The sequence below is a fragment of the Aquila chrysaetos genome, chromosome 6 (assembly GCF_900496995.4).
Source record: "Aquila chrysaetos chrysaetos chromosome 6, bAquChr1.4, whole genome shotgun sequence".
Lineage (NCBI taxonomy): Eukaryota > Metazoa > Chordata > Aves > Accipitriformes > Accipitridae > Aquila > Aquila chrysaetos.
Genome location: NC_044009.1, coordinates 27,527,571 through 27,554,160, shown reverse-complemented (window position 1 = coordinate 27,554,160; position 26,590 = coordinate 27,527,571). Strand labels below are relative to the sequence as shown.

The following is a 26,590-nucleotide window of genomic DNA, read 5'->3' as shown; positions in this document are numbered from 1 at the left end:
AAGAAAAAACCTGCTATCATAACTATAAAGTTCACCACATTGCATGACAAAGAGAGCCTTTACTGATGCCTGGAACTCAGGATAACTTGTTTGCAAGACAGTTAGTAGGCAGACATCATTTACCTATATAATATAAAGTTTGTCAAAACACATGGATATTAAGCACCCAAGAATTTCATGCATCAGCATAGTGGTATTAGTTGCATGGTAATGCTAAAGAATCATGTTCTAAAGAATCATGTTCTTTGTGTAGGTAGTAGGCAAGTCTATGTGGATTATTGTGTTCCAGTGAAGGTGGAAGAGTAAATGTTCCACACAAAGTGACGAAGTCAAGAGAGCAAACTTTTGCTTTTAGTGCATTGCTGTACATCATGCTCTTTTTTCACTTTCTTTCCCTACTGTTCTAGGAAAAAAATGTTATTGAAAAAATAAAAAAAGATTGATCTATATTTGCAACAATGATGAAGGCCAGAATGTGGCCTCTCTACAACTTTGATCAAGATCATTATTTTGGCCGTCATTAATACTGAAACCATGTACTACCAGATCATCCAGTACAAATCTGATTCAGATCAAGGATGGGCAAATAATTGTATTTCTATTGTAATAACCAGAGCACATGAGATTGAATTTGTGCTGGCTTCATGCCAACTGTGGGACGACAGATAACACCTGAGCCAGTATAAGGCCTGGCTAATACAAATTAACCCGTCAAAATTGTTTGAAGAAGTTTCAGTCATCAGCGCCAGTTTGTACTGAATCAAAGCATTGCTTCATGAGACATATGACTTAATGAGCTGTAAAACTGGATTTACTGGATCAGTGTACTACTACCTGAGGTTCCACTTATATTGTACCTCCAGGGCAACAGTAAAAAAGATGACAACCTTAGAACTCAAAGTATTCTTGATACAGGGAATCCAAAGCAGCAGATGTTAACACACAGAAGCACACACAGAGGCACATACTACAACAAAAATGAACATTTTGCATTCCTAGCACATAAAGAATATATTCTTGTTCCTCTTTACTATAAATTGTACCATGTGTCCATAATATTTAACAGAAGTAATCACCAGGTTTCTCAGAAACAGAAAGTCACTGAAATGTGTGATAAATAACAGAGCTTGAAACTGCTCTCAACTATGTCAGCATTACTCCACTGTTTTAGGACAAAAATTTTTTCTTTATGCTACTGTGAAACAAAAATCAGCGTACCTCACGAAGGTGCCCAGCAACTTCTAAACCCAAATACATTGACCCCATGGCTATTTTTGCCAAATGTGGGACTGTCAGCATAGCGAGGCAGACATTTTCACCCGCTATATTAATAAATCCACTGTGTAGGTGAGTTCTTACTTGCAATAAGCTTTCAAGTTTAGCTGCTTTTACATTGTTCCCACGTACTGTAGGACTGAGGCCACAATATAGAGCAGAAGTATATGAGTTTTACTCTCTCTCTCTTTCTAACCTAAGGTCTACATTAGCCAGTCCGAGCAGCTCAAACAACTCAGTTCTTAGCTGTTGAAATTGAGCAAGAGCAAGCTGCCACCACCATTGCATTGCATGCACCTGAAGCACAGAAATTTGGGATCTGCAGCTTCATGTCAAGCAACAGAACCAAGCTTACACCCCTGTCTCCTTTTTGCAGGCAGCTGGCAATAAGTCACAAACAGTGCATGATTAGCTTGTATTCCAGCGGAAAACGTTAAGTGGGCATCAGCCACTCCTTGTGATATTTTTGGCTGGATTCCATTACTTGTGCAGTTTGCAATACTTTGCAAAGTCAGGCTGCATCTCATACCAGCATATCTTTTACCATTTAAAAAAAACCAAAAAAACTCATCTGAGTGGAACGGTGATAATGATCAGATCCTATCTTGATTTTGTATCAGCAAGTCAGCAGAACACAAAAACTAAAATGACCAGTTTCTAGGGAGCAAAGGGAAAAGTACGTGCAAAGAAAACCATTAATTGACAGTTACTACAACTCTTTAAGGCACAGGCTAGAACTCAACAGAGAAACAAAGTCTGCTGTAAAAGAAGAGTTCATCCTCTGACAGCAACCTTCAAAATAGAATGGATGGTTATATTTCACTGATGGTTTTTGCATGATGTCATAATATGCTAAGACAACTTGTCGATTAAAAATTATTTCTTGGCTGGACATCCCATGAACCACAAAGGTTAGAAGGAACAGATCTTTTTTCCTGCATTGTGGAGGGAGAATATTTCAGGTTGTCAGTGGTACTGAAATCCCACTCTGATGGGTTCAGATAAGAAGTTTGTCAAATATTAAATATTACGTAAGGTATTTGTAAGAACCAGTAGAGTTCTCCTGCAAACTGGGGAACCAGCAAGGAAAACTCGGCAGTCTGGAGCAATGTAAAAACTGCAGGTGGAGTGATCGCCTGCCTCTGGCTTTATCACACAGCTTTCACCACTGCCCCAAGTCTCTCTCATGCACAGATAGTACCAGGTCAAGCCAAGTTGTTTTCAGCAGCCATTTTTTATTACTTTCCTTTACAGTTATTTTTAATCTATTTACACTGGGCATGTAATTTCCAATCTCTGATGTCTTGAAATGTGATATTAGCAAGTTCATCAACTTCCCCCTATCTTCTCCAAAAGTTTAGGCTAGACTGAGATTCACACCATGCTGCTCAGAGACTTTGGATTCACTCAGCATTGCTCTAAATTAAGATACTGCACTTTATTGGTTAGAGATTTTGTCTCAGTCGAGCTCCTAACACAATCAGAAGGGATTTTATTAAGGAATACCAAGTAGGTCTCATGACCCAATTGATCTGAAATATCCATAATCCAGAGCTCCAGCCTCCCTGAATACCATGGTGTAGCCTCATTAAAGGAAGTCTGAGCAGTAATTTTTAAAGGCACAGCCCCTCTGAGCCACAAAAGTTATAGACACACAAAAACTACTAGCTTACCCTAGCAAAGTCTCCAGAGAAACGTCTGGAAATAAGCATACTTTACCAGTCATTTGAGAGGAAGCCACTGTCTCCATTGCAGCTCCAGCCACATCTGATCCAAAGCCAACCAGGGGAATGCCTCATCCTCCCTTTGCCTACTGACTCACACCTGGGCCCTCAGACAGGCTGCTTCTTTTGAGAAATGAAAATAATTAATCCTTTCCCCTCCGAATTTATGCACGTTGTGTAAATACCCCTTCACACAACTCCACATCTTGTAGTCAGGCAATCTCATTCACCACTTTCTTTCTTAGTGGGTGTCTGCATATGGGGAAGGAGGAAGGGAGGTTAGGTTAGTAAGATGCCTAAGTATATTATTTTTGTTGAAAGGCTAGAGAGGCTAAGATTTAAATCTGCTCTTTAAGAGACCAGTCAGGAAGATGTAAACGTGTTGCGGTCTTGAAGTAACTATAGGTTCAAAACTGTGACTGTGATGAGGGGAAGTCAGCACCATAAAACAAGTAAGTAGCAGAACCAGAACAATACAAAACACCTAGATGTATTTCCAGCTTCTAAAGCATGATTAAAAGGAGGAGGAAGTGAAGCATGCATAACATGAACTATAAAAAAAAAGGGGGGGGGGGCAGGTTCACATTGAAATTATTGCTGAAACAGAATGAATGTGGTTCTCTTTCAGAGAAATATTAGTGTATCATGAGACTGTCAGTCTTTTTTTTAAGGTTACCTGAACAGAAAACAGCACAAATTTTCCAGGAAAATTTTTTGGGCATTCGAGTCCTTAAATAAAGAGTATTTAAACCCAGACTGCCAACACAGCAGTGATTAACATTGATTACACCTCTGTTTACAAAGCAAAGTGTTAAAACCAGGAGACTTTCAGTATCCTACTGTGTATCTAGTATCTCGAATCTCTCTCTCTTTTTAGTCTTGTTTCTTGCAACAATAAAAAAAGTGGCTGGTATCCATATACCCATTAAAAAATGTGCATTTAAAACTACTCCTGACTTAAAGTAAATGCAATACCATACTCACAAAATCAAGTTTTGTTAATCTAAATTTCAGAGATATTCAAATTATCGGAGGAAAGGTTTAATGATTATGTACTTCTACAATGATTTATTAAGGTCTATAGATGTGCTGAGGTGATTTCTGGCCTTATATTTATATCTTTTTGTATTTAATAATTATAATAGCTGACTATGTAAAAATGACAACGTTCTCAGAAGTGACATTTGACCTTTTATTATTTCACGGTGTCTGTTATATAGCAATAGTATGAATGCCATACTTGTGTGTACTCTTGAAAATAATAGCATTCTTAGATTTTAAAAGTTGGATTCATTTGCATGTCACTTTCTTCTCACAAGCCAAACTTGAAAGATCTTATTTAACATTTAAATAGGAACTCAATTTTAGGATTTCATCCAGTAGTAGGAAGCTTACTTTTCCTAGATAACATGTTTGAGTAAAAATGAAAGTGGATGTGTTGGCACAAGAGCAGCCATGCATAAGCCACTTCAGCTGCTTTTGAACTGAACAGCAAAACTGAGGCTCACTTTCCTTAGAAAGGCAGCTGGCTTCCCTGGGTGACAGGTAATCTTTTGGGATCTTTCATGTAAGCTTTAGAGCCATATAATTTTAATCAGGGTGTACAAAGAACTCTGCATTAATCTACCCTTCCCCAGTGGAATAATTTTGTTTTGTCTTGGCATAGTTGGAGACAAGATCACCCTTGACATCTTTTTTCTGTGAAAGTCTGTTGAAATCTGGGGTACCTAATCTGTCAGTTACAAGACACATTTATAGTTCAAACTGGAAAATGAGCGTTAAGCTTACCGAGTGTGGCATTTCACTATCATTCTCCTTTTGTAGTTTTGTGGGCAGAGGGCAGCTTTCCTTTAGTGACTTTCTAGATAGAAGTGGCTTAAAAATGTCCTTCTCCAGCCAAAAAATTGTGCACGGGAGTCATTTCAACACCACATCATAGCAGTGAACAGTTACAAGGGCATGATGTCAATACAGCTTCCTCATCTGGAAAGCCTTCCTGGAGCATATAATCCCAAATCACATCTCAGATAGCAATGCCTTGAAAAAGTCCTTTAAGATAAACTAGTTTTATGTCTTGTTCAGCACATGAACTACCAACAGTACTTTTAAAATACGAAGAAAAAAGAGATAAGGAAAATACAAACTTTAGCAACAAGAGTCATTTCTTGAACTATTTAAACCATAATTCAGAAGAAAAAAAATCAGCATTGTATTGATTTTAAATGTTTCCTGGTAAGGGGGCAAAACATAAGCATACTTGATTAGACATATGCAGCATGATACATACTCAGAATTTTACTAAAGGCAGAATGCACTTGTTCATAGGCATACGCAGCATGGCTTTATAAATGTTGGAATAAAATTTACTCTCTCTCCAAGGCTTCTTTCTAACTCTTCCCCTCTTAGAGGAAAGATGACAGTCCTTGTTATGCTTGGAACTGGGAGTGTAAGCCAAACTCCAGTAAAAGGCTATATCACTGGCTAGCTTCTAAAGAATATTAATAAAAAGATGGAATAAATCCCACGTGGATTCAAAGCTGCATCTCTTACTCTCACACAATTTTGTAAATTGGCCTTGTATTCTAGCTGTCAAATCTCAGGTAAAGCAAGTAACTGAGATCTCTCCCACTTGTTCTAAGCCTGTTAGATAAATTTAACAGAAACAGATTTAATTCAAATGTGTATGAGGGAGAAGGTCTGCATGCTTGCTCCCTTGTAATACCCTAGGAGCCTGGATACACACAAGGAAGTGGTACAAGGGAGGGGAAAGAATTTGTTCCCACAATCTGCGTACACTTGCCCAGCAGTGCTGTGTCTGTTGCCTTTTTAACTCATAGAGCTGATTATCATAAATAGTGAGCGGTCTTTCTGTAAGTGCCAGCAAGCAATCAGATCCAACTACAAGTCTAGATCCAAGCTACCTCCAATTCCTGCTCTATGACATCACGAAAAGTTCACATCTTTTTCTCCTGCTTTGATAGAACTACAAATTAGTTTGGGACAAATTTTTCCAAGCTGGGCTGGAATCCTAGCTCTAGCTTTGCCTTCTGAAGGACAGAGACTCACCTCACAGTGTTGTTTTGATCAACAAATGGCTCCCCTCCAACCAAAAAGGTCAAATGCAAATCTCTGAACTCACACACTGGCCGTATAAAGAAAAGACAGAACAATGACCATTCTAGCACTGAACTTTCCGTAGTTTTCAAGATGAAGGATCCACAAGTTAAAAAATAGATGCAGCTTTGAGCCCAGCACCTGTAGAACTACAACGACTCTTTCTGTCACAAGCCTTATCACAGTTAATGCTCTAATTTAAAGGCCTAATTCTGGCAGAGGCAAGGCAGAAGAAGAAAGAGAACATGTCTGCTTTCAGTCTTGTTTTTTTGTGTGCATGTACTTAGCCTCAATACTGAAGGCAAAAAATGCCTGAAAAAGTGACCTGAGTATTTATATAAAGTTACTCAGAACATGTCAAAAGAACACCCATGACTACTTTTAATTTTTGAATGATGGCAACTCTCAGTCAAAACAGAGGATTGAAGGGCAGCCATCACCTAGAAGACTCATTTTCAAATAGAAAATCAGTGTTATGAACAGGATAAAGTTATCAAGCACTGGCAACTCTCCAGCAGGCAAAACCTTACAGCCTGTAGGAGAGGCATTTTGGTATGTTCTTACCACAATATTGCTTAATGTACCACTTATGCAAGTCAGCTTGTTCACACAGGTTCTTTGCTGTGTGTTTATAACAATCATACATAAAGTCACAAGGGCACAAAACCACTGAACTGAATTTTACTTTTATGAAAATTGAAACATTCAAAATCATACTAATTATTAAAATTAGCTTTATTGTGAAATGGAAAGTACACTTCAGGAAAATAGGTGATTTTTATACCTGAGAGAATTCTTATGAATCAACATTTTGGGGAGATGACTGAACTAAGGAAGTTGTTCATTAAGGGAGGGTAATACCAATTTTAGTTCAAATTTACTTTGTTCCCCTGTCTGCTCACCACCTCCTCTTCCTCCTGGCTCCCTCTCGTATTGCTGTGACATTATATTCCCTTCAGAACTTCTCTTGTTTCAAAGTTACAGGAATTTTAATAAAGTTGCAGTCACTGGGCCAAAATGTCTAAAAGTCAGTTGTCAATCTCACTGACCCCCGGCAATTTGCAATATATATTCTGCTCATAGCATGCTACACAGTAAAAGGCTTATTTCATTTTGGCAAATTATGCAAAAGAAAGTAAATATTTCCTCTCTATAAATTTTCCACACCAATGCAGTTGTACCATGAAAGCTGCAAATCAAAGATGCAGGAAAAAATCATGTAACTGTTTGTCAATTCTCTCTACTGTACAAATACAATAAGTGCAGGAGCTAAAGAATGAAGTTACATTTGAGGATTTATAAAATCTTCCACTGGCACAGTTAAGTCATTATTACCAAATAACTAAACAAATCAGTACTTTAATAAAAAATAATATTTGTGGTTGTCCTTGTCAAGAATGAAATGCAATCTGTAGGTGAACAAAGTTTTGGTTTGGATTTACTGCTTTGAAGTTATAGGAGAATTCTATTTGACTGAAATTAAACAAATAATTTTTTGGTATGAATACACTTTTGAGTATTTCCCAATCTGGTTGATTCTGTTCGAAATCAGTGTGCTAAATATTTTAAACATGCACAAGTGCTCACTTCATAAACTGTTATCTTTCTTGTCTTATACTAACAATTTAGTGGATTATTAGAAATATTTATATCTTTAATTTTATAGGAAGGCAGAAGAAGTATCACAAGCATCTACCAAGGCAGACTGGTATGTTGGAACGTCTCATTTTGTAAACATTTGGGGTTTTTGTCTACTGTATGCTAGATGCCAATCCTGATGATTCTGGGTCAAATCTTTGTACTGCAGATGATCACAACTTTATTGGAACTACTGCAGCTTTCACTGGTGGAGACTATCTGCTGGGCTGAGACAGATGTAAATCTGATCTATGCCAGTGCAATCACAAATGATACCATTTCTTTACTAAGAAGCTTTATCCTACAAGTAAAATTATTTTAAAAGTATATGAGAAAAACGTGGTTGGAAATAATACATTTGATGTTTAAAAAACATTTCAACACCCTCCACACCACCTCCCCCAAAAAAGCATACCATAAAATATAAGTTGATCTGAGCACTCTACCTGGGTGTATATTGACATTTAATACCTATAACCATTAAAACTGTTTCCAACACTTTGTAATGCCAACATTTTTAGAAAGCAAAACTCTGCCTCAGATTCTAGAATATCCTTGTAACTTTTTTATCTCAACATCACTATGAGAAAGGAAAATAAGCACATAATACTGGTATTAAAAAAAACAAGCAATATATCGAGTGTGACATAAAAGTGGTTTGGTACAGATTGTGAAAGATGCAGTGTAAGAAAATAAATTTAATGTTGTCTTAGCATGTGAGAATTAAGTCCAGCACAGTCAATATTGTACTTATTTTGTGAATAGCCAGTATATTAGTGATATGCTAATATAGATGACACACAGCATTATCCAGTCTATTAATGTAATAGGTGGCCTGTTACCTTTCACGTGGAGAATGGCACTTGATGAGATAGTGCCGTTCAAATTTTTAGCCCGAACAACATAGAGGCCAGCATCTTTATCACACACCTTTCGAATGAACAAAGTATGCTTTGTCTCCTTTTGTAAAAGCTTTAAGTGCTCATCTGCAGTCAGTTTCTGGCCCTTCTTGTACCTGAAGCAGAGAGTCAGTTTTCAAGTCAGATCTATATCACTGTATGCCAAGCAGAACTTTAAAATTCAGACAACCTCTGTAATACTACATTGACAGCAAGAGATAGAGCTCACTGCTGTGCTCTCATTCCTCAGTTTTGAAGTTATATGTAAATATGGATGAATATTTAAACAATTCAAACTGCTGGATAATACATTCTTAATACTAGAAAATGTGTTTCTGAAAATGGTTTTCAGTGGACAAGTCACAGTTCTCTCACTGCAGTATGGGAGAGAGTAGCATGAAGGCCTGGGAAAACTTTCAGTTTTGTGCTGAAACATTTTTGCTAGTAAGTTGTTGGGTCAATCCACATTCAACTCATGAATAGGCTCTTAAGATGCATAAGCAACATACAAACTTTCTGAACTTGTGTCTTCGGTATAAAGAAGAGTCAAGGACCTGTTCTTCCACCCCAGCCCACTTAACTTTTACTTAGTTCACATCATCACACAGGATAGAACAATGCATCAGGAGTTATTTCAGAGAACTGGTGTCGTATTATAAAGCTTGAAGATCTGTCACCATGTATTGATATTGACTCCTGATTTACATATTGGAAGTAAGAGAAAATTCTGGGTCTTCTTGCCTCATGATGTTTCAGCATGAGCTACATTTAACCTAACACAAGCACAGAAATATGTTTCCACATGCTTATCCAATAAAATGTCTACATCGATACAAAATAGATGGTATTGGTGAATTTTTAATTACAAAACGCCCACTTTTTTTCTGTTTTCATAAATTTCTAATTTGCAAAATGCTTTCTGCTGAATGTTATTTTTAAAAGACCAAATATCAACAGTGTATGTATTTTTGAGCTGAATTAATGCTTTCTTATGATAAAACTGAAGGTACTTCTTGTTTCACCAACAATACTTCTCAAAGTGTAGAATACCAGGATTTAAAACAAAGTAACTTTATTGATACCAACACAGTATATAGCACCAAGGTTGCAGTGTCCAGTATTTTTCTCAGTGCCATAAAAGAAAATTTAGCTTACTAAAAGCTTATAGTTTGCCTAATTCTTTACATGTGTAATAATAATCTTAACATCAAAATGTTTCCAGTAAGAGGCATATCTAATTTTAACACATTAAAAGAAAGGCTTCCATTGTGAATCAGTGGAGAAATGGCAAATGAGGTAAAATGTTAGGAAAATATGCCAACACATAGAGGATACCAAAATCTTGAAATCCTGCCCCTCTTTCAGTTCCTATTCCCTTTGGCAGGGAATTTCTAGAAAGTAATCTTAAAAGATGTAATACAAACATCATCTGTATTTCTCACAAATGCAGTATAAAGCAATCTAATTAGACATACAGCAATTCAGAAAGAGATAGAGAATGCACACAAATATGTAATATAAAACTGGTTCTTTTAGTGTAGACACTAAAGTTTGGGGTTTTTTTAACCTGCAGCTTCTCTCCAGTTTTCGACAACTGACTCTCACACATATATAAATGTGTGTGTCTAGGTATATGTAGTCACTATATAAATATTTTAGCATGCACATACGTGTATGTGTCCATTCATATATAGTGCCAAAATCCTGAGAAAATGCAGGTGAATTTACTTACGGTAAATCTAGAGTGCACATTTGTTTTAAGAAATTATTGAACAAGTGGAATGTCATATTCCAGAATACAAAAACCACATGATGTATTTGCTTAAAAAACATTGGATGTGTTTGCAGTAGTTTGATGCTCTCATTATTCATAAAATTAAGTACAGAGAGATTATTTCAAGTAGGTCAATTGTCAAAAGCAATTTTGAAGGTAGGAATCATGCAGAAGAGTGGAGTAGAAAGGATACAAGCCATTTATTCTAGTCTATAAATTAATTAATTTGGTTATAAGTGGTTCAAGGTGTCTTGCTAATAGGTATCTTTACTACTTCTCATTATAAGCTACCCACCATGTCAGTGTAGGCTCTGGGAATCCCGTTACTTCTACTTCCAAAGTTACCGGAGAACCTTCCATGACGGTTTTGTTAGACAGAAGCTGGGAGAAGTTAGGCACCTGTCCAGTTAGGCTGGCCATGCTGTTCTTTTCTGATGAACTTTTAATCTCTTCTCGAGTGACCATCTGCCTCTGACAGCTTCTGGTGGCGTCTGATTGAAACACAAAACCTGAGAATGCATCAGGCAAAGCATGCAACCTGTCCTGGGTTTTAGTACAGTTATTCAAGTCATGCAATTGTTCTTGTGTTTCTGCCATGCTTTTATGAAGTTCAAGGTGTTGCAAATGTGTTTTGCACACTTCACTCATCATGCTATATACCGGTTTGGCATTTATTGTGCAGGAAGCAGTGCTAGCTTCAGATATTCCTTGTAAGCTACTAGTCAAAGGAGATACTTCTCTGACTTTTGGACCAGAATCTGTTGAAGAGATACAAAACTTCTCAGACTGATCTGATGGGCTTTCCATTCTATTATTTGTAACATCAGCATAAGCAGAATTTGTTAAGAGATCAGACGCTTCCATTGCTTTTTTAATACTAGTAGTTTTCTGCATTTGCAAGCTATAGGAACTGACATGCGGACTATGAGAGCTACAACAGCACTGCTCTTCTAGCTCTGTTTCAGAATGTAAGAGGTTGGATTCTGGTGTCTCAGAAAGCGGTGGCAAAGAGATATCATCAGGTGATATACACTCATATTCATCTCCGGAGGGTATTTCTTCTGCCAGGAATTCAGTCTGTAAACTATCTTCTTTGGCTGAAGATGACAGCTCTGTATCCTGTGAAACAAGATCCTCACCAGCTGGACAGATAATTGGAATATCAGCCAATTTATTCCTCTCCTTAAATTAGGATGGGAAAGAAGAGAAGGAAAGAAAAAGACAGAGAGAATGAGTTATCATTCTATGCATCCCCTTTTCACGCAGAAGCTAGCAACAATATTTGAAATATTTCTTCTAATTAAGCTTCATGTATTCTGAGAAGCAGGAGAAAATATGTGGAAAAGGGTAATTCATCAGAAATTTTTGCAGCAGCTAACTGGAATTTCAAACTGTTTGGATAGATTCTAGCAGATATTATTATAATTATATATAAACATTTATAACAACAGTGACAATAAAAGAAAAAATACCTCTTCCTATAAACAAAGGACAACCTGTGGATTTCCTGTAGGTGTCGTGTATAAAAGCATTTGCAAGGGGAAGGTGGAGGAGGGGGTGGCCTAATTACCTCTAAATGGGAAACAGTTACATAGCAATAAAAATATATTAACAGCCAAGTTACTGGACTTTGATTCTCTGAGAAAGAGAGTCACCAGTCATGTTCAAGAATTACAGAATTAAACCAACATCTTTAAGATATTTTCCAAGCATTTTATATTTCCCTCATTTTTTGCCAGCTGTTTCAAGATCTTGTCCAAACACAAACAGAAATCAATGTTAACATTATTTTTATATTATATTGGATCCAGAATAAAAAAAAATCCCCCTCATCATGTTTCCAAAAAAAAAAAAAAAATCGAATGTGGCACAAGTGCATTAATTTTAATCGCAAAGCACCAAAGACAGTATCTGATTTATTAATTACTTCTCTGCCTCTTGATTTTTATAGAAATGTGTAATCACATATCCAGGCCTATTTCATTTGTTCCAGGGCTCTCAACAAAGGTGTTCATAATGTTCTCATGCTATTCTCTCATTGTTGAGTTCTATACAAAAATACGTAATCTGCTAAGCATGTTTCTACCACCTATAAACTGTTCACTCAAATCAATTGGGTGATACACTGGGTATCATTGCTTTCCACACCAGGTCTCTTTGGCAGTATCCAGTACAAAAGTGCAGTGGCACATTCTTCTCGGCTTTCTTTTTGCTATTGCTCTAAATATAGCCTAATAATCAGTGCACACAATTAACAAAATAAAAGTAAAAAGAAGTAATAGAACCTCATACGTACCCTGGTCCTGTATATGTGGTCATTTTAATATAGATGTTTTTCCAAGTTAATATATTTGTTATTTCAAAGCCATGTGATTCATGCCAGATCCATGAATGAATGACGGGAAGAAAGTTGGGATTTTACTGCGTCTATTTTACTAAATAATTCAATTCAGTTGTAAGAGGAAGTTCAAATTTGGGTATTAAATATGTTTTCCACAAGCAACCCCTGATGATCTCTGACCCCCAAAGTGTCTTTCAGTATGAATATACCATGGATATAAACATGATAAATTATAAATGACTTTCCAATTTGGTGAAATGTGACAATTTTTCCTCTTTCCAATTACTCAGAAAACAATAAATATTGAGTCACTTCTTCCTTCTGCACATACTCATTTTTTTTATAGGGTTTCTAACTAATTGTAAACTATTCCTAAGAAATTGTTATTTTTAGGGCTCAATTCCAATACACTCATACAATATATTTTTCTAGGGTTTACAAATTTGACTGTCACCCAGCTCTTTTAACCTTATCAGCATTGTTCTCAGTTTTAAGCCTGACCAAATTTGCAAGTCTTTCTTAAATGAAGCTTTAATAGGCACTTCAGCAGCAAATTCTGGCTGGTTTGGTCTGACTTGCACTAACAAATTTAATAAACCAAATCTGATGAAATATTAAGAAGTTGAGAAATTCTTTAGAATGTTAAATTCTGAGCAGGTATATTTAAAAAAAATAGGTCAAAATTTCTGAATAGCTAGTCTCACTGTCTGAATGAAATCAATGGTCCAGATTTATTCTGTCTACTGAGGAGTCTACTCACATGTACACACAGTGGCATACATTTGGGTAACTACAGGAAGGCCATGACAATGTAGGAATCTTCCAGTGACTAATCTAGGATCTTAGTGCAGGGATGTGTTGTCAGTTTCATGGTCACCTCATCTGGATATCACAGAACCGAACTGAGTTATTTCAGACATTGCTGGAAAATGACCCTGGGGAAAATGCTGGGGAAAAGAATGACAGGTGGGCAGTGAGTGAGCAAGCTGCCAGACAGGCTTTGGCAATGTGAGGACTTTCAACCCTGGTGTGCCACCTGGGATCAAAGAAGCATGAGGATGTGCCATGAGAAGGTCTAGGCCACTTTTTAGAGGGTGAGATTTATTACTGAAGCAAATTAATACTGCAAAACTAGCTTGCAGAAGTATAGACAAAATTAGAGATTGCTGGCCCACTAGACAAGGGGCTGGGGATGGGCCAGGTCTTTCCTTGGAAAGGATGGAAATGGACGACAGAAAAGCTCTAGTGAGAAGAATCCACTACTTCAAGTGAAGTATGGAGTGATGAAAAGGGTGGAGGCATCATAGTTGCCATACTTCACATCTGATATTTGCTGTTTCGCATGCCCTTGACTTCTCCCCTTGGCAGCTGAGGCACAGTCCGACGAGGACTGATAAAGCTGTGGCCTAGCAAAATAGGAAATAGGGCAATGGACATCTTCTGGGTGAGGTGATTCTCCTGAGGATAGCTCTTTGGAACAGCCACAAAATTTTGAGTGAAATCTGGACTCCAAGTCAATCTTGAAACTCCCATTGACTTGGAAAGGAGGTAACAAAATTAATTAGGCTTAATTTTGGCTTATCATCAGATTATAGGACTTTCTGTATTGAACTGAAGGGAATGTTAATATTAGTTGAATTTCTACAAAACATTCCAGTTTAAATGTCTTGTAGTATTGGTCTATCTTATCAGCTTGCAAAATGGAAATTTTAGAGCTCTAAATCAATTACCAATGTATCCTACCTTTCTAAAGACTGAAATATATTACCACCCACTCCAATTTACCACAGTATTTCACATAATAAATTATTTGCATTTACATCCAGGATCCCAAGTCTTCAAAACGTTCTTTAAGCTAATCTCATAAAACGTAGGTCTGCTTTTGTATTGCCTGTATTTCTAAGACTACATTTATTCATTGACAGTTTGGAACCTTTCATATTCATTTACTGTATATCCATGAATAAAACATGCTTCTCTGCTAGGATTTTTATCACTCTAAATGCATATCCAGTTTTTCACTATCTAATTTCCTTTTGCGCATTGTCCTCAACATGTAATCCATAGTTTGGAACTTAATTATGCTCTCTGCTACACAGAATTTTGGCAACTGAAATGTAACGTCAGTGTTTTGAGGTGAGGGTGAAGACAACTATTTGATGGTGAGTTCTGTTACTTGTTTGACATATCATGTTGTAACAACAGTACAGCAGGGTATCTGTGACATGATGTCATACTGAACTGCTGACATCTGGAGTTGTGTTCCATCATGTTTTTGCTATGACTGCTTTCCTGTTATGCACACTGTGGCAAAACTGAAGTGATTCTGTGCTTCTTTTGCATTGGATTTTTCTAATACTGTAAATGAGCAGACAATCAAAGCCCACTAAGCTATAACAATATCCGTCACTTTTGAGAAGCAATGAATTAAGGAATAAAATTCCTTTGAGAGTACACAAAAATTCCTGTCAATTTGATTAAAAAAAAATTAAATCAACATGAACAGCAGATACCTGTTTAGTGTTGGTAGGAGACAAAGTATTTTTTCTCTTCCCCGTAATGTTTTCTGAATTTGTAAGCCATTTACCTGATGACATCTGAAAGAAAAATGTTTAAAACACACTTTTTTTCCTGATGAAAACCTTAATGATTCAACAAAGAATCATAATTTCCACTGTTACTTCGTTCAAATTCTGAGCTATGAGGCTTCTCTCATAGCATGTTACTATAAATCAAATACTTTCATATCTTGTCTCTAGAAGTTATATGAATATTAGGGCTCTGGGAAATACTAACAGGAGTCTCCTCTATTACTTCCTATACTCCCTTAAGTCTTAATACAAAGGAGAGAGCGGAATGTGTTCTCCCTTGAGGAAAGAGGAATGGTCACAAAGAGGACATCTGCATTAAGAATATTGTGGCAATAGGCCCAAAGGGAAATTTGTAAAAGATTATGAAAAGAATATTATTTTAGAAAACAAAAAGAAATACATAGGCAAGTAGAAAGATGGATAAAAAATAAAATTCATCTGGAATAATATGTGGATTGGATAGAAGGCAAAGGGGTAACTAAAAAAAAATTGAAAGAGAAATGACCAAGACTACACTGATAACACCCATCTTAAGGGAGGCATCAAGACTGACAAGCAAGAAGCTTTCCAGCAATACATAAAGCCTTTTAAGAAACAGAGTTCTAGTTTTAAAAACAAACAAACAAAAATATATCTAACTAACCTGCTGCTTTTGTTCCTCTGGTTTGTCTTTGATATTAGCCTCATATGCTTCTTGACCATTTCTGTCTTCTTTTTGAACAGTAACCAACTCTTCAGAAAACTCATCTTTCTGCCATGTGAAAAGAAAAGTAAACTTATACACAATAGAAGGTAGCAATTGTTAGCTACACGCTGACTTATGCTCTGTACAACAGAGTAGGGAAAAAAAAGTGAAATCTTATTTAAAACCTGTCATCAGCACAGGTGTAAATTGCTTATGGCAAAAATATGTAGCAAAACCTGATTCATTCATTCCTGGACAAGGAAAGACAACATTTTTCAAAGCTGAGGGGATCTTTTCTGAGGCAGGGAAATTATAGGACACCAAAGACTGAAGAAATCAAGTGGGTGGTCAAGAATCTGAGGAATATTAACCAATTTGTACCCAGCATAAGTAAGGGAAAATAAAGGATTAAGAAAGTGACACTATTAGGAAAAAAAAGGATAAACAACAAATCCAGAAAAAATTCAGGATTTCAGGAAAACAGTTCTAGGGAGGAAAGAAACATTTGTGAATTCAACTTTGTCTAAAAGGTGGAAAGGGGAGAATGTGTTCTAAGCATAAAACATAACCAGACAGAATTTGCATTTGTTCTTATTTTCCTCCCTCCTTCAACTTCCCATCTGGACAGTCCATAACCACTCTGAATGTAGTTAACTGTACTTTCAATCGGCTACTTTACCATTCTTTTTGGCTAATATTTATTTCTAGCTTAAGCCTCAACACTCCACGACTGGTTACAAAGTACTTACATAACAGAAATCTGGACAACCATACTGTATTTTATGAAGACATCATGAATACTTTAAAATTTTCCTGGAAGAAATGTACAGATTTCAAAGAACATCACAGTGGCACAATGTAAGGAAAACCAAAAGTTTGACAGTTAGAGTTTTGTGTATTTCATGTCTTCAGCTGTCCAGCCAAAAGTTACAGTCTTAGATAAGTTCTTATAAGAAAGTGCTGCATTATTAATTTTCCATTCTAGCATTAAACAAGTGAAAAATTCTGTGTGATCTGTTCAATCTATTTTTTTCTGAGGAAAAGAAATATTTAATTTTGAAAAATCCAGGAGTTGTTTTCTTCTGACTTTCAACAGCAATGTAATATCAGGAAAGATTGCACAATACATTTCCCCTTAATTTGTTATACTTTAAAAATGACAGGGAGTGAAACCGAATTCATAGTCATTGCATTCCATACTCATGGCACCTATTTGTGTAGATAATTTTCTGAATTATTTATTCTTCATAAGATACAGTCATCGACTATTGAGATATTGTGGGAATGTTTAGTAAGAATATTCATTTTAAAATCTCAGAATATTACATATTATAAAAAAAAAACTTTCATTTGGAAAAAGTTGCAGAACTACTCTCTATTGCAGAAAATTCATCTTTTGTAAAATTTCTTTTGACTGACTTTTTAAAAAGAATTACCTAAATTAAAGGTTAAAGTAATCAGTAAATAGTTTATGAATGGTTCTGTGTGAAAAAAAAGTGTTCTCCAAACAACTTTGTTAAAGAAAGATAATTTTACAATTAGTTAATTAGCAAAATTAGTCAAAGTAAAATATTACAATTATTTTGAAATTCCACTTCTCCTGAAAAGATCCATATTATGTTGAGCTAGCAAAAAAATCAAAGGTTCAAGCCCTGTTCTGACAGAACCTGGGGCTACTGTCCTGCACACAATAGCATTTATGTAACACATGGATGGGGAGAAGAACTCTGAAAAACCTAATTGGCATTTATATTGAAGTTTCTTTATGGCCACAGTGCAATGCAAAGCCTTCTTTCCATTCATCTAATGACTTTTGGAACTCATTTGTATTTTTAGCATCTCTTACTGCTTTTAAGTGTATTAATGAATAATTTGAGTGTTCATCAGTTTTTATAGTATAATTCCATCAAAGAAAAGTGAAACAACATTTAACATCAACAAGGGCAGGATATTTAAGCATCTTAACTCTTCCAGCTTCACAGAAGAATTAACCCATCAGCTATTGCTGCATGTGGGAGATTTTTGATGTATTACTTTGAGAGTGGAAGGTGGAGTAGGCAGTCTTTATTACAGAAATCTAGCCCTCTCAGCTGTCTTCCATAATTCCTCCTCATTTGATACATTATACTTAATTACACTTAAAGGAGCTTATAAGAATTTGAAACTAAAAATGTTGTTCTCTTTAATATTTACATTATAAGCCATGCTTTTCTAATTTAAATTACTTTGGTTCTAACATAACTTGGTTTTGGGGATGATTTTTCCAATAGGGACCCAAGCCAGGTTGTATGGTATTTTATAGATCTAGCAGTTACCTATATTACAGTACACCTATATTACAGTACCTAGGGAAGAAGAAATGTGAAAAAAGTATTTGTCTAGATACTCAAAGAAATTGTGACATTTTCCCCTAAAGGTTACTTGAAAGCAGTAACAGTTCTGAAAGAAGTTGAGAAGAAGAAACCTAGGAGGAATATTTAGTGCACAAACAAGTAGCACTTCATTGATTCATTATGATTATTACCTAGGGTAATGGAAAAGTGAACAATTAAGAAATGTTTCATACTACATAGATGATCCTCAGTTAAAAGTACTGATTCAGACACTAAACCTGATAAACTGATGCAGATGCAATACATTCTCCAGATTAAAAAAAAAAAAAAAAAAAATACCTTAATCTCCTTAAGTTCTCTCAGAGATCTGCACAACTGATCAATAGAATTAATGATTTCTTTGTACTTTAATATGGCTTTTTCAACATACTTCTTTCCTTCTTCAATACCTACAAAGGTAAAAACAACCATGAAAGTAGAACAGAATGCCTCAAACAGATGTATACAATCAATGTACTTTGTAACCCCAATATACTACAATAATTAAACATTTTTCTGTGTTTTGTTTTGCTGAAGGAGTTCTGTGATTCACAGCAATGTGCTTTCCTACCTCTTACTCGCTTGAGATGGGCCCTCAAAGTCGCTGCAGATCTTCTGCTAGGCTTCTCCTTAAACAAAGTTACTTCTATCTGGTTAGTGATACTGCTTTAAAAGATGCTGACCCTCTAAAATGTCTCCTAAACTAGTTGCCTTATTATACAGCTAGGAGGCACTTAGATCCCTGTTATAAGAAATACAAAACAAAAGCAGGATGAAGAAGCTTTTTCCCGTGTAATGACTTAAACACAAAGCAGCTTCTTTCTCCCAGTGTTTCTAATAAGCTGGTGTCAAGAATCCATTCTGTCAGCTCCTTTCCTACAGATAGGAATGTTGGAAATATTGAGAAGGTTTAAAAAAAAAAAAAAAAAAAGACAAAGAAGAAAAAAAGTGATCTGTGCTCTCTAAATAGTCTTTTCAACACTAAATTAGAGGAATTTAAAAGCACAGTTTGACTCTGTTGAATTTTTTTCAAATTTACTACTTGAATTGATATGCTACACAATATCTTTGCACATTTAGATGGTCACCTTATCTTTGGATAAAGTAACTTCAACAAGTATATAAACATTACAAGTGGGAGAAAAAAAAGCAAAACCTGAAGTTTGTTGACCTTCATTCTTTTTGGTCAACAATGTTCCAAATCAATACAGTTGCAAATAACAGTATTTACATAACAATCTGTATTTTTTGCTAATAAAATGCTTAAGAAAGTTGGCAATCTAATACCACTAGTTTTTCACAGTGTTAATGTAAAAAACTCACTCAGCACTGAGGTATATCAATGTTATATACTTTGACTTCAAAGGCTTGCCTGTTATGAGATAGCATAAGCTATGAAGTCTTAATTCTAAGCTCATAAATATTACAAGGACATTCACAGTTTGATTTCAAGGTGAACTCAGGCTGTATCTGGAAAACCAAGTAACTACCAGACTGTTGAGTACTTTCATTTTTTTATTTTTAAAATATTTGTTCTGAAATCCTTCACCTCTTCCAGTCAATAGTTTAAAACAACATTTGTGTTTTAATCTTCATGGGGTTTTCTTCTTAAATGAACAAAACTAGGAATCTGCTTCCTCTGTCCTAAGTTATTGTATTTTTTCCCCACAGTACATTACCAGACAGCTCCTCACCATATAACCGTTTAGCGAGGTCTATAATCTGCTGAATTTTTTCTTCTTGTTGAGGCACTGTAGGCTCAATAAACTTGTTGAATTGCTTGTAGAGAGTCTCTATTGCTTCTCTTGTTTTGCATTCTGCAGAATACTTGCCAACTCTAACGACTGTTGCACTCACATCTTCAAACCAAAATTGAAACTAAGGGATAAAAACGCTGCATTATAATGAATTATTATTAGGAGTTCAAGATTTTGTAGAATAGACTGGACTATTCTTAGACTTTTCAGAATCAGTGGCATACAGTATGTCTTAAATTTTCTGATTTTAATTTAACCTGAAAAACATTTGTTCATTACCAATGCTGCTTCGAATGTTAATAGCTGTTAAAATTTCTTTAAACACTAGATCCATGCTCATCTTACAAAAGCATGGTGAGGTTATTAGTTAATGGTTCTGCAAACATTTCTGAGTTCTGAGGTTTTATTTCTGAGCTCTTTCCACCTTGTATATCAAGTAATTTCCAAACTTCATATCATGGCCACAGTTATACCTCTGTAAAGGCAGCAGGGTTGTTTAGATTTAGTCTACTAGCAAACAGCGGTTTTTGTCTCAGCAACCATTAAAGTTGCTAGGAATCTTTCTACTGACAAGAACGTGCTTCAGAACATACCCTTAATAAACATTTTTGGTTAACAATACTCAGAGGAGGATAGAATCTGGTGTTCACTCAGTATCATCAGTTTTGCATCATTACAGCAAGCAGCTAATAATCACCTTTTTAAACTGCTATTAAAGTCAGTATTTGAGACTCTGCCTATTCACTGAAGGAAAACTGTTGAGTAGAAGGCAATACTTTACACTGAGTAAAAAAAAAAGCAATCTTAAATTTTAGCTATAGGAAATAATTTTTTTACCCTCAAAGTAAGGGGGTAGTTGAAAACTGTAAATACACAACAAATTGTAACAAATTGCTTTGCTGATGGTTTATGAAATGATACATTGATCAAATCACTGGACACTGAAAACATCTTTTAAACAAAACTTTAGTATTGTGATCCATCATTAAGGGAATTTATTTGTCATGCATTTAGATCACTTTAGAGATATGAACAGTGTTATTTCTAAAAATAAACAACGATGACAGGAATGTGCTTGCCTCACAGCAGATGCACCAACACAATATGGCAAGAGGGAAAATACTGTTACAATTTTTTTTTTCTTTTTAAAAAAGGCAATGCATGAGGCAGTCCTCAGACACATTAAAATAAAGTTACAGAAGTTTCCAAAAAGACTTAGACTGCAGTTCAGAATAAAAATATACATATACTTAACAATTAAGTCTATTAAAAAAATTATATGCTGCTTTTAAGGAACTGAATATTTTACATTTCAGTTCCAGCATTACATACCACATAGGCAGCTCTTCCTGACAACTAACAAAGTAGGTATTGTGATAATATGGCTCTTGTGGTTTGACAGCTATCAAAGAGGGCCTTGTGGTGCTTTCTGTGTTGCCTCAGAATATACTTAGAGAAAATGAGCTCATAAGTATGATCATAGATATGCTGAATCACTATGAAAGTCATATGGAGGCAGAGACCCCCATCGTATGCATAGTAGTGCAAGAATATGGTCACGTTACATGGGTTTTTCCCCCCTTTCTCCACAAAGTTATAAAGAAAAAATAGAAGAAAATACAGATTTTTACCAATCTACTACTTTGGGAAGCCACAGATTTTGCCTGAAGTAGTTATAAGCATTTTTATCTATCCCATTCCTGCATCATTATTACAGGCACAGTGGGGGATCTCAGGTTTACTAGTACCTCTTCCATCATCTGTTGCAGATGCTCCACGAGATACAGATTTTGCTTGTAATCCTCCACAACTCTGCTAAAGTCATTCAGCTGTTTTTGTAAGTCACTGATTGACCCCAGGAGGACTCTAACTTTAGCATTAGGTTCATTTGCTACAGAGCCAATGACTTTCTTCTCTAAATTATCCATCTTCTTGTTAAGAATCTGTTTAAAAGATGTAGCAATGTTAAATACCACAACAAAAATGTTTCTATTTTTAGAAATAAAAAGTAAAAAACATGGGAAAAACCACACAAACCTACTTCTTTTCCTGTGTTTTAAAAATTACAAGTTGTTTTGTCAAAAATCAAAGGAAACTGGCAGGCCTCTACAAGGCTGATTAAAATCAATGTAAATTAAATTTATTGAAGGTGGAATTGAGTTACTTTTTTCAGCTTAAAAATAAACATCTGTAGTAATAAAACATGGGAACTTGAGCAAAATAACTTTCATTGAATCTGCAAAGGGAAAAATACTACTAAGCCTTTGGAGTCTTTGACTAAATACAAGTCAATTTAAGCATCACAGTTATTTATGCCCTAGAATATTAACATATTGCTTAAGAATTGATGTAAGCAACATCAGTGACAATCTAGCATAATCCCAAAGACCAAGGGGAACAAGTATTCATACTAGAACTTTATGATGTCTGGTATAAACATGACCTGTAAGTTTTAGGATAAGATGATATACATATATACATTTATATATTTTATATCCTGGGAACACTAGTTTTGATAGTTCATAGAGACTTCGTTGTGCTAGCTGTTTTACAAGTGATGCAGAAAGACAGGTCCTTGATCTTCGTTTGAAAAAGAAGAGATTGGTTTAAAATAGGGAAGTATTTCATGAACTCTCCACATATACACTTGTAAGAATTATACATTGGTAGGAGGAGTGTTGCCAGCAGGTCAAAGGAGGTGATTATTCCCTTCTATGTAGCACTAGTGAGGCATCTGGAGTCCTGTGTCCACTTCAGGCTCCCCAGTACAAGAAATACCCAGGCATATTGGAGTAAGTCTGGCAAGGGGTCACAGAGATGACTGAGTGACTGAGCACGTGTTCTACAAGGACAGAGAGAGCTGGGATTTTTTAGCCTGGAGAAGATAAGACTCAAGGTGGATCTTATCAATGTGTATACAAACATGATGGGAGGGAGCAAAGAAAACAGAGCCAGACTCATCTCAGTGGTGTCTGGTGAAAAGACAGGAGGCAATGGGCCCAAACTGAAATACAGGAAATTGTTTAAGCAGAAGAAAAACCCATGTTTTTTTACTCTGAGGGTGGAACACAGCTTGACCGCAGAGGTTGTGGAGTCTCCATCCCTGGCAATATTCAAAACCTAACTGGACATGACACAGAGCTACCTTCTGTAGTTGACCCTGCTCTGAGGAAAGAATTTCAACTAGATGATCTCCAGAGGTTCCTTCCAACCTCAATGATTCTGTGATTTGAATTTGCATTGAAAGGAAAAAAAAAGGGGGGGAGGGGGTGTAAAACAAATAGTCAAAAGAAATAGCAAAAATAGAATCATAGAAGCTACTGAAAATTTCAAGTAAAAAAGCTGTGAAGGAAGAGACTGGCAGGGCAATCAAAACAAAAAGTGCTAGTTCTGACTGGCAACTAAAAAGGTCATCGGAGGCTTTGGAAGAAGAGTTTCTGGTGAATGCAAAGAATGAGTGAGACTAGGAGGGTTCTAAGGTGCAAATGAGCATGATCAACTCCAGGCAATGGATGCAGAAAAAGGTTCTGAAGACCTACATGATGAAATGAGAAAGACAAGAAAGTAGCTGGATGCAGGAGGGAATATATGTGGCTTTTATTGTTGATTTGTTGATTTTGATGGTGTATTTGTTTTATTTTGTTTTTTTAAGGAGAGGGAAGACTAGGTCACACACAATGTGAAGGAACAGAGGCAAGAAAAATAAAAGATTAAATAGAAAAATAATGGAGGATAAAAGGAGTGAACACAGAGAAGTCAGGAATTGAGATAAGATCATTTAACTGAAGGAAATAAAAGAATAAAAGGAACAGAACAGTGAAAAATGTCTGTCAGTGACTGGGACAGGGAAGGATATAAAGCTGAATAACAGGGAAGCTCACAATACATTTTACATCTTCTCTGATCTGCTTGGCACAGGTCACAGCAATTCAACCAGCGAAGTCTTCACTAAGACTAAAATTTCTAATATTACCTGTATTTTCTCTGCATATGTATCAACTTGCTGAATCTGTATTTTAAGTACTTTCAAATTTCGAGCTTTTTCAGTTTTCTTCATATAGTTAAACTTCAAATTGTTGAATTTCTTTTTGAGATCCTTAAATGATTCTCTGAGCTGAAACAGAGTAAGCATATTTGTTACTAAAAAAGAAACCAGCAGACTTCAGTTTAGGTTTTTTTCAAGAGCTGTTTTAACAGACCACGATCGGAACACTGAAAATTTAATACAGAAGTGTATTAATACTATGCCATCTCACAAAACATCCTTATTTCCTCAGAATTTCTTTCCAGTAGTAGAAACTAATAGTCTTGCTAAATCAACATTTTTGCATTCTGAATGCTGAGTATTGTTTCCAGAATGGCTGGGGCAAAAAAAGGATTGGGGCAAAGGGTGAGATCCTTGCTCAAACAATCTATGAAAAAATCCTATCCGAGAGCTTTCATTGATTTTAACTAGAAGTAGATGTCCTTCACGTACTCTAGTCCATTTAGTAGAAATGGTAGACATGTAAATGTATACCCATGCTTAGTTTCCAGAAAAACATAGTTTTACTGGCTGTGGGCAAGCAGATTTTTGTTTATTCATAGTACCTTTCTCCTACAATACATCATTTAGTTTATGTTAGGTTGGTTTTTTTGTTGGGGTTTCCCCCCCCCGCCCCTTTTTCAGAAGCCCTGCTTCTGAAAGGAAGTTACACAGGGGCTTAATTTTATACACTGTGCTAGTCCAAACATCTTAGTACAATTATTCACAGCATACAAAGATGAATCCAGCTCTTTGCATGATCAAGATGTAGACTACATGAGCACCTGCCTTTCAAATAACTATTCTATGAGTATAGTAGCAGAGAGATTCTGCCTAACAGATACCCAAAGAAAGCCTCGCCTAACTACAGCTAGATTGTTTCGGTACCATGTGAGAATATTATTACCAGTTTGCACTGACTTCGTGCAGCAAGCTCAACATTAGGGAAAATTATTCTTATAATAACATAAATTAAGGTGAACTAGTAGCCCTGGTTATGAAGCATCCATGCCTTTCAGTACTTTTCAGGTGGACTTATATCAGCTGAGATAACTACTATTAAATTTAGTTTTATTAAATTTGCTGTAAAACTTTTGCTACTTAGATGGAATGTAGCTACATTTTCTTTAATCTACAAAATATTTTAGAAATTCAGAATGATAGGAATGACACTGATGAAGCTCTAGGAAGCTACACTTTCATTTACACACATACGGATAAGATGCATTGCCAATTTACCAGAATGAGTTTAATACACATCAAAAAGAAGAGTCATATATGATCAACATAATTTAAAAAAAAGTGTTTATTTACCATGGGAACTAGTTATAATACAAGGTTGTTATATTCTTTATCTTTTTTTTTTCCAATGCCCATTACCTGTTTGCTTTAATGTCCTCTTTCAAGCGTGCCCTTAATAAACCATATGTCGTTCTTTGCATTAGCAATGTTATATAAATAAACGTATCAAACATACCCAGCCAAATTATCTTTAAAGGACTATGAATTTTAAGTATAAAATTTTATTTTTTCAATGTTTTTTTTCTGAAAGCTATGTAATTTTCAATTTTATTTACAACTGAAAAAAATCGCTTTAGATATTACAGTTACTTTTGAATGCCTTTAAGCAATAGATACAAGAACCAGACAAGTAAAAAACCTGCTTAAAATATGCTTCTGATACCTTATAAAAGTTACTATTTTAATTACATTGCAATTCCATGATCACATTTTCAAATTATTTATAATTAATTCATAAAATTTTAAATGGAAGAATGTAAAAATGACTGAAATTTTTTTTTTTTTTTGAGAATTTCACATTCTTTGGGTTGACAATCTTTTGCTTTTAGGAGAATGTAGAATAAATCGTGTAAAATTATATTTATCTAAAGGAACCAATATAGAAGAAATGCAGCAGTTCTAATGCTTCAGTGTTGGTTCCTCCAGACACACAAAAGAAAAGAACTTAACTTACTTCATTAGTGTTATCGAGTTCAGGTCACATACGCAATTTCACATTTGGTTAACATATTTAAGGCTTTTTTTATATTAAAAAGTCCTACACACTTCCCTCTGCCCCCCTCGCCCTCCTTGTCAAAGAATCCAGGGAATAATGAATGCTCATTTTGCAGCTACTGTTATTGGAACAGCTAGCAATCAATCATTATTATTATTATTATTACATACTAATATTAATCCATGAAGGGATATATTTTTCATTTTCATTTCATCTAGTGGGATGTTGCCACATTATTTCAGCAGTGAATAGACACATGGTGTTCACTCAGTGTAATGGAAAGGAAGGGAATTCTATTACCGGCACTGTGATCTCCAATTAGTTTAAGCTTTTAATCCCACCTAAGTACACAGAATAATAAAATCTATCTAAAAGCCCT

At 35.6% G+C, this 26,590-nt stretch overlaps 1 protein-coding gene across 5 annotated transcripts in view; it reads right to left on the bottom strand.

The window, feature by feature from the left end:
- CCDC141 (coiled-coil domain containing 141) overlaps positions 1–26,590 on the bottom strand; it is a 111,164-nt gene that overhangs the window by 5,370 nt on the left and 79,204 nt on the right. For 2 of the 5 annotated variants that reach the window (XM_030019194.1, XM_030019193.1), the window contains exons 18-25: positions 24,144–24,284; positions 21,919–22,113; positions 20,108–20,291; positions 18,714–18,823; positions 16,000–16,107; positions 15,279–15,362; positions 10,720–11,606; positions 8,594–8,766 (exon numbers count right to left, since the gene is read on the bottom strand). In XM_030019194.1, coding sequence (XP_029875054.1) covers positions 8,594–8,766; positions 10,720–11,606; positions 15,279–15,362; positions 16,000–16,107; positions 18,714–18,823; positions 20,108–20,291; positions 21,919–22,113; positions 24,144–24,284 — 1,882 coding nt within the window. Of the gene's footprint in view, positions 1–8,593; positions 8,767–10,719; positions 11,607–13,615; positions 13,713–15,278; positions 15,363–15,999; positions 16,108–18,713; positions 18,824–20,107; positions 20,292–21,918; positions 22,114–24,143; positions 24,285–26,590 lie in introns of those variants that run through there. The other 3 variants (XM_030019195.1, XR_003924084.1, XM_030019196.1) reach the window with 3 other exon arrangements.